We start from the raw sequence: 14,743 nt of genomic DNA, 5'->3' as shown, positions 1-14,743 counted from the left end.
ACTTGTGCCTTAGCTGGCCCCAGTTAAGAGCCCTGGAGAAGTGAGGCTGGTGTCTAATCCACCTCTGCCTCTGACCTGCCTCAGTCCCTTCCTGTCCCAGAGAGCCCTGATGGTGTGGCTGCTCTGGTGGGTGCTGTGAGGGCAGCCACTAGCAACACTCTCCCCCGAGGCCTCTGCTTTTTTCTCTCCCCCTTTCCCTGACCGATCTCCTGATTATCCTCTCACATGCAACCCTATTGGGGCGGGAGAGCCCCGCCCTTCCAATGATGGTCCCATCTGCCCGGGGTCAAAGGAGAACTGCCCTCATCACCCAGCAAGCTTGAGTCTTTCCCCCTCTCATTTTTCTGTGCTTAGGGAAGAAACAGAAGATACTCATGGCCACACAGTGAGTGCCAGCAGCTTTGTGAGGAAAAGGAACAAATGAGAAGGAAGACCTTCTTATGATGCCTGGAGGGAAAGCGCGAGCCCTAGTAGTCTTTAGGGGGAGAACTGGGCTCACCCCAGCCCAGTTACAGCAGGAAGTGACAAGAGGAAGAAAACCAGGGGACCGCCACACACACACACACATACACACACACACACACACACACACACGAGCTGTGCCTGAGGGACAGCGGAGATACAACAGGGGGAGCTATGCTATCCTTCCGAGTAACAAATAACAACACCCAAACGGAAATCTAATCAATCTTGCATCAAACCAACATTTAAAACCCGACTTTTTATCAAATAAAAGGCTATGGGTACTCCCCTGAACAAATCATACAAATATATTTTTTAAATAAATCGTAAAATCATTGCATTTTTGTATGCTTTGAGTTTTTGATAAATGTCACTCAAGTTTAATAAACATAGGCAATTCATGTAAAAATATGCCCATAGATGAAAAAATAACTTTAAAAGCACTTGATGCTTTTAAAGCAAAAAAATACTCATCTTACTACTAGTATCCCATATATTTAGATGACATAAATGAAAAAAACTGACAAAACATTTTACACTAAAAGAAAAGTCACATCAGTTAGTGGAAATTTTAGTATGCACACTGGTTAATAAGCAACAGAATCAAATGCCTTTTGTTAACTCCTTGAGAGAAAGAGATGGAAATACCTGCCTCTTGGCTCAGAAACTTTAAGGAAATAATTAAAAGAAGACTTTAAAAGGTCATAATTCAAGGACACTACCAGGACCAACTGGGATATTAACTCAAGACAGGGGAATTCTGAAGTGTTATATGCAACAATACATGGATACAGTAAAAAAAAAAAAAAGCCATGTTTAAGTAGGCAATTCATGCAATTAGGATTTATGAATGCAGTTCCATTTTAATTCCAAGACTGCCAGGAGTAGAACTTTACTCGTGACTATGCTAATTTTTAATTCATAAAGGATCAAAAGTCAAGATTAACATGTAGATCAATTCATTGTATGCTACTGACAAGCAATTTTAAAGTCCTTATTAGTTACAGGAGCTCATGAGATTGGCTTGGCACTGGAGGGTGCCAAGCTGATTTGCTTAGAAAAATTCTTCAAATGCGGTCAGCAAGCTTTGGGAATTTGAAGGCTTATTAAAATATTTGCTAGCTGAGCAACTTAACAGAGACAGCAAAGCAAATGAATCCTACAGAAGCTGTGAGTACTATCTGCGGAAACTTCAATAACTTAACCTGCCCAGTGGGAAAATGTAATCCATCTATCCATCCATCTATCCATCCATCCATCTATCCATCCAATTCAGAAACATGTATTGGACATCAAGTCTGAGTTAGGTGACTCATTTCTGTTCTGCATCAATTTTTAAAAGGCATAATAACTTTAGGTAGAATTTTAAAAATACACATCAGTTTTACAAATAAGTCAATTAAGTTTTAATTTTTTATGTGTGGCTATCCCTATCTTAGAAATTTTTATATTATCAAAGCAAAATATAGAATATAAATACCAAGAAGAGCAAACTAAAACCAAACTAACAGCAGGAACCACATATAATACGATTTAAATTTCAAAGGATTCTAAAATACACTATTTATCATTTCTTACAAGGGATGTACTTGAGCTCATCAGAAAAACCCCACAGGACCAGTAATAATGTTCATCCACAGAAAACAACACAGATTGTAAGTACGTGCGAAGGCACAAGTTTAAGACCATTCGAATGTGGGGCCGAGGTCCCAGGAACAAACCTCGAGGCCCCGTGTCCCACTCGCACGGCGTGGAACAGCGCAGGCGGAGATGGCATCCGTGCAAGGGGGGGCTTAACCTGTTATGTGGGTCCCACTGAAGATACAACCTCTCCTCAGGAACTGATAATATCTATTACTAGCTGATAAGATTGGATCAATGGAAATTTTATACTTGCCTTTAAGGAGATCATAAATGGAGAAGAACACACTCACCTCTTAAGATTAATTTTTGCCCTATAATTAAGATTACTACTTATGTTTAATTACATACTGTTCTAAATTATGATAAGGATCAGTCTTTTACAATATCAAGATATAAGAATATACTGTGAAACAATTAAGAGTAACTGCTTCAAAATACAAACTTTCAAAAAGTCATTATGAAATTCTAGTATAAAATTTTCATTATGGAAATTATACATTTTTATATCCATTGGTAAAGCACAAATTTAATCCTCTCCCATCCTAGTGCTCACTGCCAACTGACTTTTAATTGAAAATGCCCATCAGGACATTTAAATAAAAACTTCTAATTGGCTTTGATTTACAGAATTTGTTTTTAATTAGTTATTAATGTATTTGCATTTAAGTTGACCTAAAAAGTAATTTCATTGAGAAATTTAATTTTGAAATTCTGGCTTAGAAAGACTATGAGGAGGTTTTATCTCGTCATTAAGTTGCATGCAACTCAGAACCAATTCTCCAGAAGATTCAACCTTGAAGTATAATTAATACAAAAGATTTAATCTGCTCCTTTTATGTGGCCGTTACAAAGCCCAGAAAAAAATGCAACAGTCTGATAGGATACAGACTTCATGCTTCAAGTCTCTTCAGGGCCAAAAAGTGTGCGCACCCATGTTCTCTGGGGACGAGTGTGGGGACGGACAGAGTATATAAATGTGACTCAGCAGACTTAGGGAAGTAGAACTACACATAATAACCTGGAAAATGACACACTCCCAAATATAAGTACATTTATGTGCTGTAGAAACTATTGTATGTCCTTCAGGCAAATACTTCTAAAACTTCAGAGATAACTATGTTTCAAACAGCTGTTTCAACTTCCTGCTAATGCTGAATTTTGTAAACTGCAGAGTGGCATAATTGAAAGGCACTTTTTAAATAAAGTCAATATATCTTAGGATAGTATTTTCCAAGGAGAGGATGAAAAAGAGTAAGATGAGAGGCTGTTTATATATATATATCTCACACATAAATAATCTATGACAAATGATAGTTATATATACATACTAAAATCTTAGTTTAATGGGCAACTAGATTTAAAAATCAGTTATAATTCATAAAAATTATAAATAATACATTCACATTCCTTTAAAAGATTATTTACAATGTACTTTGGCATTAAGTAGTGCGCATGCTTAGACAAGTCCACCATTTCTGTGTCAAACTGCCGAAGTCTTTTTGGTGAGAGCTCAGCAGAAATTGCAAGGTGGCAAGAAGCTGGACGAAATGTTTGGTTAAAAAAAAATCAATAACTAGGAATTATTAATAAGTTCCTCTGGGAGTTGAACTGCTTTTATTTGGTTATCTGGCTCTTTGTTGTTCGTGTGGAAAGTTCACAGGGTCTTAATCTGTGATGCCTTAAATGGTTTGGTCTTTATGCAGTGACTACTTTATCCAGGAAGAAAAGGAAGCAGAAGAAAAAAAAAAAAGGAAAATCTGAAAATAATCTCTGGCTGGACCTGCATGTGATGACATCAGAGATCAATGTCTGGAGAGGGAATTGCAGGAGAAAAGGCCATTTTCATGCCTTGTTCGGCATGCCACTAAACGCTCTCTTTTTAAGTAATACATGCTCCTTACTCTAGCTTGCACTGAAGAGAATAATTTCTTCTTAAAAGTAGACTTATTTTATGTGCCTTCATGCCATCGCTCACAGGGCGTCCTGAAAAGTCTCAAAGGGCGGGACTGCACTCACTGCCCCCCAGGGATGCCATGGTACCTGGGTTGAACATCACGGGCTTTGCTGACAGAGAGGAGGTTTGATTTATTGTCAAATAATATTCAATCCTGTTTCTAATAGAGGTCTTTCTGATCTTACCCAGGAATATGACCAGAAAAAAGGAGATGGAAGGAACAGGGGCAGCGGTGGTGCCAGGGTCGGGCATACTCACGGCAGCAGGATGGAAACGAGCTGTTGATCTGCTCCATGACCTCTGTGAGGTCCGTGCTGGTGTCGTGGGGCGGGGCCAGCAGGTCCTCCGGCACTGCACAGCAGAGAGAAAGAACAGGCGTCCTGAAACTAACGTCCAGGCTTTCAGCAACACCAGCATCAGGAGAATATGAAGGGGAAAATACTAGCTGTGGCCTCTAAATACCAAGGTGAAAATAATTCTCATGGAAAATGACAATTTTAGGGAAAAATACCAAAACCACTTCAGTATTAATTTGTTGGTAATATAACTTTATACATAAATAAAGTGTACTAGATGTGCCTATGAAAAGAATCCATGTGCTAGGTTAAAAATTCATGAGTGAAAAATCCATAATGTCATATTATTTCAATTTATTAGTTGGAATTTCATTATTTTTGCATTGCAACTATTTTTCACATGAGAGAAATATTCTACCAATTTCTGTTTCCTTCTTCCCTCTTTTTTTTTTTTTTCTTTTGAGACTTCAGCACAGGCTTGCTTCTGCTACCACACAGCTAGAGGTAGCCCATGAAAGACTTTATGCTTTCATGAATTTCATCCTATAATCAATAGCAAAATGATCCTTATTTAAAAAATAAAACAATATTAATATTTTAGTTTTTTTTCTGATTAATATAGCAAACACTATAAACATAGTGTTAAACTATAGTATAGTATAGACTATCTCATAAACAAATTAGTTAGGTTAAAGTATGTGATCCTCAGTAGAATTTCGGAACATGAATGTTATCAACAACCAAATGTCGTTCCAGAATGCCTGGTTGATGGAGTCCTTCCTGGCAGCACTGACAAGTCCTCTCTGTGACCAACGACAGGCTGGAGGGGACCTCCGCCTCAGATGGGGGTGAGGGGGCGGCAATGCCCCCAGGGACCGGGATGCCGAGAGCGGAATGCTGAGTGCCCGGGCCTGGGCAGAGAAAACTGTGCTGGGTATCATGTCCTTTACGATTATATTCTGAGTATGTACAAGTATGGTTTTAGAGAAAGACAACTTACTCAAAAATATAGAAAAGAAAAAAGAATCATCCTTGAGGCAAAAAAAAACTTAAATTGTTGCTCATCCCAAAAAGGGAAGAACACTTTTTTCACCTTTCACCAAAATTCGGTCTACCACTACACACCATTCACATGTGCACACGTTCATTACAGCTATTATTCTAAACGTCTGCATGTTTGGTGTTGCTGAAATGACTTTTACTCATCTGAGACCAAAGAGAAGAGGAAGCTTCTTTGTGCCCTAAGACACCCATGTGCAAGAATGCTATTTGAAAAGGGAAAAAAACGCACAGCAAAACCAACAGCAAAGACCGGAGCGGTGTGGGGGGCGGTAGGTTCCTGGGGACACTGACCGGCTTGGTGGAACGGCGGGCCGGGGTCCGGATCGGGCGAGTGGCTCAGGGCGGGCCGCTGAGGGGAAGCCCAGGGGGAGACGCCGTTGATGCGGGAATCGGATTCAGGCTGGAATCGCATTCAGAGGGGAGGCCAGGGGAAGATTTAAAGTGTTATTAAGGAAGCCATTTCCGTTTCTAACTCTCCCTTCCCCACCACACATGTAGAGTTCTTCACCCGCAGACATTTTCAAATACATTTCAGCATCTGCAGACGCTAGAGCTCACCAGAACTTACCTGCGCACTAAGTGGTCTTTCCCTTTCAGTCTGGGCGACTTGAAGAACCCACTTGGTTGTATCAAAAGATTTATGTGTCAATGTTGGGTCTGTCCCTCAATCGTTCTCCTTATTATTTTTAGGTCGACCAAGTGGATTTAGAAACATGATTAATTCATCTCTAAAAAATTAGCACTCCTTGTCTTTGATCCAACTTCAAAATCAGCTCATTTTTAAGTGTAAATCAATATTTAAAGGCAATATTGGAGGGTGGTTAAGAGCACAATTTTGAATTCAGATGTTTAGACTTGAACTCTGTCCCTCAGAAGTCGTGTCATTCCGAGCAAATGTTTAACCTTTCGGGCCTCAGGTTCTTTCTTTAAAAGCTGGGGGCGCTGACAGGAGGGCCTGCATCAGAGGGCCCTGAGGTGGAGATTAATGAGTATTTCTAAAGCGCTTGGCACAGAATTGGACGCCTAGCAAACACTTGGTAAACACACTCTCACACAGAGCTTTGAAACCATGATGGACATATTGACAAGTACATGGTCAAATTAGAAAATGTGACCCATTGAAGAAGGAATGCAGAAGTTATAACATATATGATGCCGCCTTCACTGGTGTGGCTCAGTGGGTTGGGCGTTGTCCTGTAAACTGAAAGGTTGCTGGTTCAATTCCTGGTCAGGACACAAGCCTGGGTCGTGGGCCAGGTCCCTGGTCAGGGGCATGTGAGAGGCAACCAATCTATGATTCTGTTTCTCTCCCTCTCTTTCTCCCTCCCTCCCCCCTCTCTCTAAAAATAAATAAATAAATCTTTAAAAAAATAAGAAAATACAATATATTTGATGCTGACTTTTTCATTAATCTGTATTAGTTGAATGAAGCCTGGTGGGTTTGTCAGTTTTTACTTGCGGAGCTGAATTTTCTGTCTCCTGGCATCCGTGCTGCCATTAAGAAGAGATAAGAGCTGCAGGTCTGGGATGTACAGAGTCATTCCGATATCAGCTATCTCTAAAAGCAACACCATGCAATTCCGAAGGCACATGAGCCATTAGGCAGCCCTGTCTAATGGATGGAGAGAGGGAAGGCGGGCAGAGGGAAGGGGGAGCCAAGGGCCTTCAGCTCCCTGATATCATCGACAGACTATGGCAAACGAAGCTTTCAGAGCAGGGCTTCCTTCGGCAATGATTGTTGTCCACGTACTAGGTTGCTAATGTGAATACTTCATATTCTAAATGTGAGCTTTCAAGAGAAAATTCATCCCTTACACGGGCACCATTCAGAAACTTTAGATTCATAATACTAACAATGCAGCTCTTCCCTCGGTACAGAGGTTTTGGCCTCTGTGTAATGTAACAGAGGTAAAAACCAGACATTCCAGAGGACTTAAAAGGGCCCAGCCTGGGGTCTGTCTTGGGGGAACTCTTACTTTCTGATGATGCACAATTTGGAAGCTCCAAAGGAACCTGCGACCAAAATAGTTTCACACAAATTCTGAAACAGTGACACACAGAAAAATACACGGTCAAAATATAATGGGTGACCTTTGGCCTGCTCTGTAGGTAATGCAGAAATTACACTGTTCTGAAGGGTTCGGACATGTTAAAAGATACCGGTAGCAAGGGTGAAAAAACGTTCTCTAAAGTTTGAGAAAATCACTGGAGAGAAAGCGGTTTCTGCTTTGATTCAGTAAATCATCTCTGGAGAACGGCATTTCTGCCAAGGGGTGTCACTGCCTTGGGGCCCCTTGCTGCGAAGGCCAAAGAAAAAGGCAAAAGATGACACAAATGTTGATGCCGGGGGTCAAGTAGAGAAGCTCCAGGTCCATTTGCTGGGATTCTCCACAATATGTACCTGCACAAAGGCATCTTCACCACTAATCCTGTGATGTGGTTCCTATTACTTCAAGGACTTAATTCTCTACACCGAGTTATGTCTTTATATAAGAAACCATCTCGTTGTACGTCATACTACCTCGTTATGGTCCCTAATGAGACAGCAGGCACCAAAATGGCAGAAACCTTTCTATCTCAAAGAACAGTGTTTTTCAAAATTTCAGACTATTACCCATTGATGAGTTATAAAGCTGATTTAATAAATCAATTTTTTGATCAGCACTAAAAGGAAAGACAAGGAAAGTGGAACAGAGAAAGGGAAGAATTAAGACACAGAGGAAGAGAGAAATAAAAGAAGGGAGGAAGAAAGGGAGGGAAGGCAGGAAGGAGGAAGGGAAGGAAAAATAAGAGAGCATTTCTTTGTAACAGCAATTATTTTATATTTATCATACATGTATATATTCATCAAATATAAACTGTATTTCTTATTAAGAAATTTTGCAAACAACTGCCATAAACATGGCCCAGTGTTAGGAAATAACAGTCGCAAATTGATAAACATCTGTTACTTAATTTCTTGAAAACAGCTCATTGGAAGAAAAGCTTTAGAATGAAGAGTTCAGGTCACTTCCTTTCCCTTAATCTTCATGGACATATCCCGTATTTAATTTACGCAGACCTATGTCACAGGATCATTTTCCTGAAACCGTCCAGAGCTGAGGTAGATTTCGGTGTTAAAGAAGAGTGGGAAAGTCCACCTAAAAGTGGGCGAGCTCGTTGTCTGTTGTTTGCGTGTGTGTGCCAGGGAGGATTTAGTGCTTACATTTGAAGGGGGATTTCTAAGCAAGTCTAAATTCATTCCAGAACTGAGAAATTGAAAGTGAACCTCTGCAGTGACACTGGTACCAAGCGCCTGGGACATGGGACCGGGACAAACGGCGTGGAGAGGGATGACGCTGAGTTCCGCACGCCCTACCTGCTCCAGCAGCTGCCGAAGTCGGTGGAGCTGAGACTCCAGCTGCTTGTTGTGGTCCTCTAGGATCTGCATCCTTGCCTCCAGCCGACCTTTGTGCTGCCGGAGCAGTTTGGCTTCCGCTATCAGTTCTGAATCCTCGGAGGTGTGGTGAGGAGATACGACAGAGTCTGGAGGTGAGCCGACTGGGAGCCCCCGTCTCAGGTGCTGCTCCTTTAGCTGCTCATACTCTATCTGCAAATTTCTAACACAGACAATCAGAAACTGAAATGATTATAGTGCACATTGCCTTCTACTTCCAAAGTTAGTGCACGCTCTTTATTTCCTCCTAGGTAAAAATACTTCTTAACAGTGAGATGAGCCAGCATGAAGAAAGTGGTGGCTTGGAGTTGTTATTCTAGCAGACATATTCCCTGGACCCCAAAACAGAGCCGTAACCTAAAGCCAGCAGGCCAGTTTGGTCGTGTCCTCAAAAACTTTGACTCCACCATGACTTCTTGGATAATAATTGGAAAGGGGAATGGGCAGGAGCCATGTTGAAGTTCTTATTAAAGAATTTCCCATTACAAGTTTTCCCAAGATGACATGTCGTCTCCTCCCAGGTCTAGCATACCTCTGTTCTTCCTCCAAGTCAGCAATGATCCGCTCCAGTTCTCCTCGTTCTTCCCTCTCCACCGACTTCAGGATCTGGGCTGGACTCTGGGGCTGGCTCAGCGGGGACTCCCCTCCCAGCGTCTGGCAGTACTGCTGGATGAGGGCATGCTCGTCTTCCCTAGGGAGACAGGTGAGACAGAGAGGCTCACGTCTGGACGCTGATGTCTCAGAACGTAAAACAGTGATGATCAGGATGGCTGCTGGGAAAAGTTTGCCCTAAAGTTCAATATCCCTGTGAATGAAAAAGGGCTGCTGTAATAAATCTAACCAAAAGTGACTTCATGGGGTGATCTGATCACAAATTCCTAACTGGGCAAATCAGGGTGGGTAGTCACACCCTGGGCCTACAACTTCTTAGTTAAAGCTTTAAGCAAGCATCTAGGTTAATGCATCTTTGAAATGCTAGAAGTAATCCTTTTTACCAGAGCCCTCAAAGGTATAACCACCCTCAAGGGAGCGTGGAATCTTGTTTAACTGTCCTGTACCTTGCTTTTCCCACTTTCATGTAATTTTTCTTAGTTTCTGCCTTAATTCCAAAAGTATCCCCCAAATTGCAAAGCCATCATTCTCTGGGGCATTTTAGATCTTGCTTCCCAGCATGTCATCGGTTTGGCTCAAATAAACTCTTAATAAAATTTCTCTACAGAGTTGAGCGTTTCTTACATCCAATGACATGTTTCTTATGACACCCCAGGACCTCCCTTTAAAACTCTAGGAAGATACTTATCTAACATTATAAGTGTACTCCATATACCAGCATTTCATGCTTCACTCCATATTCATCACAAACCTCAGAAGAGATATTTTACCCAGCAGAGGCTAAAAAATAAAGTACAATACATAAACAGTCCATATAAAAGATACAGGCAAGATCAATAATGAAATACCCAGGAGTAGATTAAAAAACAATTAATTAAAAATAAAGAGCTATAGATGGAATGTTTGTGTCTCCCCAAAATTCACATGTGGACACCTAATGTCCAATAATGGTACTATCAGCTTTCATATCTGTGGGTTTCAAAGATTCAACCAGCCGTGCATGAAAAACAATTTTGGAAAAAAAAAAAACCTAGCAGAAAGTTCTAAAAAGCAACACTTGGATTAGCACTACACTGCTTTCACTAGGAGAAAGTGATGTGTGGGAACATCCTACTGCAGCAAATACAGGTTATACGCAAACACTACACCGTGTCACAGAAGGACTTGAGCACTCGCAGACTGTGGAACCAATCCCCTGAGGCTACTGGGGGACTATACTTGAATGTGGGGCCTTTGGGAGGTGACAAGGTCCGAAGAGTGGGACCCTCATGGATGAGATTGGTGCCTTCATAAGGGACCGAAGAGACTAGAGTTCTCTCCTCCCACCATGTGAGGCCACAGCAAACAGGTGGCCATCTATGAACCGGGAAGCGGGCTCTCATCAGAAGTTGTATTTGCGGGCGCCTCGGTCTTAGACTCCCTAGCCTCTGGAACTGTCGGAAATAGATATCGGGTGTTGGGAGCCAGCTGGCCGATGGCTGTGGGTCACGGCAGCCCCAGCGGACTGAGACACAAGCTCATCTCACTGCCTTTCACACTTGGTTGAAAGCCATTTTGTAATGCTTTGTAATCCATGCATAGGAAAATATAACCCTCGTATTCTTTTGTTTAAATAACTCAGCAGGAATTGTAATTGTCTTTAAAGAGTATCTACAGACATTTTACTTCATATTATCAGCATGTCGATGCTATGACCAGTCATTCTTCATTAAAACAAGAAACTCCACTTAATTCACCTGGGTTCTCCCAGTTTTCTGATGACTTGTCTAGTGAACTAGACACATCACTTGTGCGGTTGATCTGATGACTGACAGAAACAGAAGCGTAACAAGTGGACAGAGCTGGGAAGTTTATGAGAAGAAAATGCTTCCCAGCAGGGCTGGAGTCCCTTCCCTCCCTTTATGGGGAGATCAGTCAGATCTCCTCATAAACATGTGAAAACGACAGACGTCCCGGCTCACACTAGCAGGGGGGTCCTGCTGTGGAACACCATTAGCAGTTTGGGCCTGGTGTGTTTTGGTGGCTTTTGGGAAACAAATCCTTGAATCTAGGGCTGTAGAACAAAGAAGCTCAGAAAAACATCAGTGAAACAAATATACACCCAGATGAGACAAAATTAGACTGGAGATGCATTTTGTTGTGAACATTTACATAGATTCATTACTTTTGAGAAGCTGATGGGGTTTAACATATTATTATAATTATCATCATCGCCACTATCATTACATTCTTTCATTAAGGTATCCTGGAAGGGCAGGAAGGTAGTTTTCATACATACACAAAATCATTTATATAGAACCTATAATTTCAGTCTTAAGTGTTTTTCACAGATTATTAGGTCAAGAGTTAAATATAAAAAGAGACACAGTTCAGTTCTTAATTATATGTACTGAAAAATAAGAGCACATCCTTACAGACAGGGGCATGAGGTGCCAGATTAGGGTTGTGCCAATGGTGTGCCTGGTGCTAAAATAGAAAATGTTGTAAAATATAAGTCTGCACCAACATAATCCTGTTAGATGGAATATAATTAGACTGTGTTTAAGTCACACATAGTAAATACTCTCCAGACCACAAAATTAGTACATCTCGGATGACAAAAGAACAGTGATTCATCCAATGACCTTTTGAAAGTAGGCAAGACATACATAAAAAATAATAATCTCCTCCCTTTAAAGGATTATTCTGGACCAGGCTTCAGAGTTGCAAACAGCGATGCCAGTGCAAACCACACCAGCCTCCCAATTTGAGCTTTAAAACCATGTTGCCCAGGGCAGATGGCGGACGATCCGAGACATCCCGATGGCCAGGGCCTGACAGCCCCTGAGTGCCTGCTACTGAGATTCCCCAGGACTCTCCCCGGTCCTGTCTCTCTTTGAGGCGTGGTTGCTCATTCCTCCTTCAAAGAAAATTAGTATCTTAAAATTAATGCCCTTTATTGTCCAAAGTCAGACTTTCAGGGGCATAGGGAATGTGGATATTTGGGTCCATGAGGGACAGAAATCTGTGAGATTGAGTTCTGTGTGGGCTGGTAGCAGCCCACGATGCAGAGAGAAGCAACAATTAACCAGCTTCATTCACTGAAGTTGACGGCTATGGGGAGCCAGGCAGTTGGTCCAGAGATCGAGCTGAGGCATGGAGAAAACCATTTGAGGCCTCTGAAGACACAATGACTAAAGAGCCTTGGTAGATGCAGAGAGAATTACAAGTTCAAATCTTAAAATTCATCCCTCAAAGCTTTCTTTTATTGCCTATCACCCAAACCAAATATAGGACACTGGTCCAGCAGATGGTGAGTTACAAAACCTCCTACTGATACTTCCTGCTATACCTACATGATCGCCCATCTATGCTTCCTGCTACCACAGACAAGTCCTGTAAGACACAGATGAGCGCTGACTGTGAAGTGGGAATATGAATGGGCAACGGGAGTAGAACAAGAACAGCCATAGCCTCCGGGAAGACTGGATGGATCCTCGGACACTCTGACGCCCTCACATCCCGATCTGGGAAGCCATCTCTTCCCAGAGCAGCTGAGGCAGTGGGGTGGGCCGGAGTGGCCAGGAGTGCTGTGCCCGGAGCCAGGCTGCCCGAGTCTGAATCCCAGCTCCGCCACTCACGGACTGTGAGACCCTGGGCAAGCCCCTTCACCTCTCGGGGCCTCGGATGACTCCTCTGTAAAATGCTGGTGACGAGAACAAGAGTATCATCTCAAAGGGTTCTGCAAGGATTAAATAAGAAAAGATGGGCGAAGTGCTTGGACAGCACCTGGCTCTTAGAACGTGCTATATTAAGGAGGAGGTGGTGGTTGTTTCTGCATCATCACCATTATTATTCAAGAGAAACCTGACAATATTTTCATAACCCAGCTCAGAATAACAAGAACCTCAACTCCAGAGGGCCTTGGGGAAAGGTGGAGAATTGAAGAAAGAAAACAGTTCTAAAAAGTATCATAGAAATTTGCTAACTTATGCCATTTTTTTTTTTTGCTTAAGACATTTTTAAGTTAGCTTTTCATCTTTCCCAAGAACAATAATAAAAATTGCTCATTATTGGAAGTTTGTTGCCTCAAGACAGACCCGAACGTGAAGAAAAGAGCCGAGGTGGCCTTGAGACGCACTGACCCCTTCCTTGTTCAGGAGCTGGTGCTACAGGTAAGTGGCACTAAAACTGTCATCTCGGTCTCTGGGGATGATATCATGACCCTACCCGTGCTGAAGCTTAGGAAATTTCCAGGGGAAGGCCAGAGTATTAGAGTATGTTTTGTATACTTTCTGTTATTACATAAAGGTCCTGTAAGACACATGAACTTTGGTCCAAGCTGAATGCAAAGAAAGAACAGCACAGCATCTTGTTAAGAACAGCTAGCATTTCTTCCTCTATCCTAAGATCCAGGCTGCTCAGTGGTTGATGGGAAATCCAGCTGGAGAGGCAGAGTGCGGCTTAGTTCCTGGCCCTTCCTTCACAAACCCTGAGGAACAGCATCCGTCCAAAGAGGGTAATAATCATCCTCCTGTAAGTCCCCATCCACTGGGAGAAAAGGTATTTACTGTAGTAATACTTCTTTATCTTGTCAAGTCTACAGTACTGATTAACATATTGAAGGGAGTAAATATACATTTAAAGAAGAAAAGGTGACCATTACAAGTCGAACCACTGGACTTTAGGTACAGAGTGAGGCTTAAGGATTCAGAGTCCTTGTGGGCACTCTCACCTGAATGGTTGGGTCCCTGTATGTCCACAGTAAAAGGAGGCTAGTTTACTCAGTAGTTCAAACTGTGAAAGAGTCAAGAACTCCCCAAACCAGCCTTACCAAAATAAGATTTATTCACATATTCATTGAGACAATGTTAATGCACCAGTGACTGGGAAACAATTTCTCTTTGGTGGTTCATACCTTCTCACACTATGAATGTAACTTAATCTTACATATCAGGGAGATTTTGTTTCCTTGCGTTTTCCAATGCCCGGAGGCCACCCGCATCCACGCTCAAAGCCAGCGGTGTTAACATCTGCAAATCTCTCTAAATCCGTGCTGATTCCAAGGCTACACCTCCTTCCCCAGCTCTGCCTCTCCTCCCTTCCGTAGGGATCCTTGTGATCACACTGGGCGCGCTCAGATAACCCAGGATGACCTCCCCATTTTAATACCCTTCACTTAGTCACATGCGCAAAGTCCCTTTTGCCACATAAAGTGACATATTCAGAGAATTCAGGGATTGGGACGTGGGCTTCTTCTGGAGGCCACTGGTCTCTCCACCACAAACGCCCTCACCA

The 14,743-nt window shown here is 42.2% G+C and overlaps 1 protein-coding gene across 7 annotated transcripts in view; it reads right to left on the bottom strand.

The window, feature by feature from the left end:
- UTRN (utrophin) overlaps nt 1-14,743 on the bottom strand; it is a 504,099-nt gene that overhangs the window by 6,744 nt on the left and 482,612 nt on the right. For all 7 annotated transcript variants that reach the window (XM_028510941.2, XM_036024842.1, XM_036024843.1 and 4 more), the window contains 4 exons: nt 9,387-9,545; nt 8,777-9,017; nt 5,710-5,818; nt 4,319-4,411 (listed from right to left, as the gene is read on the bottom strand). In XM_028510941.2, the coding sequence (XP_028366742.1) occupies nt 4,319-4,411; nt 5,710-5,818; nt 8,777-9,017; nt 9,387-9,545 (602 nt within the window). The remainder of the gene's footprint in view (nt 1-4,318; nt 4,412-5,709; nt 5,819-8,776; nt 9,018-9,386; nt 9,546-14,743) is intronic.

The sequence above is a fragment of the Phyllostomus discolor genome, chromosome 4, assembly GCF_004126475.2.
Source record: "Phyllostomus discolor isolate MPI-MPIP mPhyDis1 chromosome 4, mPhyDis1.pri.v3, whole genome shotgun sequence".
NCBI lineage: Eukaryota > Metazoa > Chordata > Mammalia > Chiroptera > Phyllostomidae > Phyllostomus > Phyllostomus discolor.
This window is presented reverse-complemented; position numbering and strand designations above follow the sequence as displayed.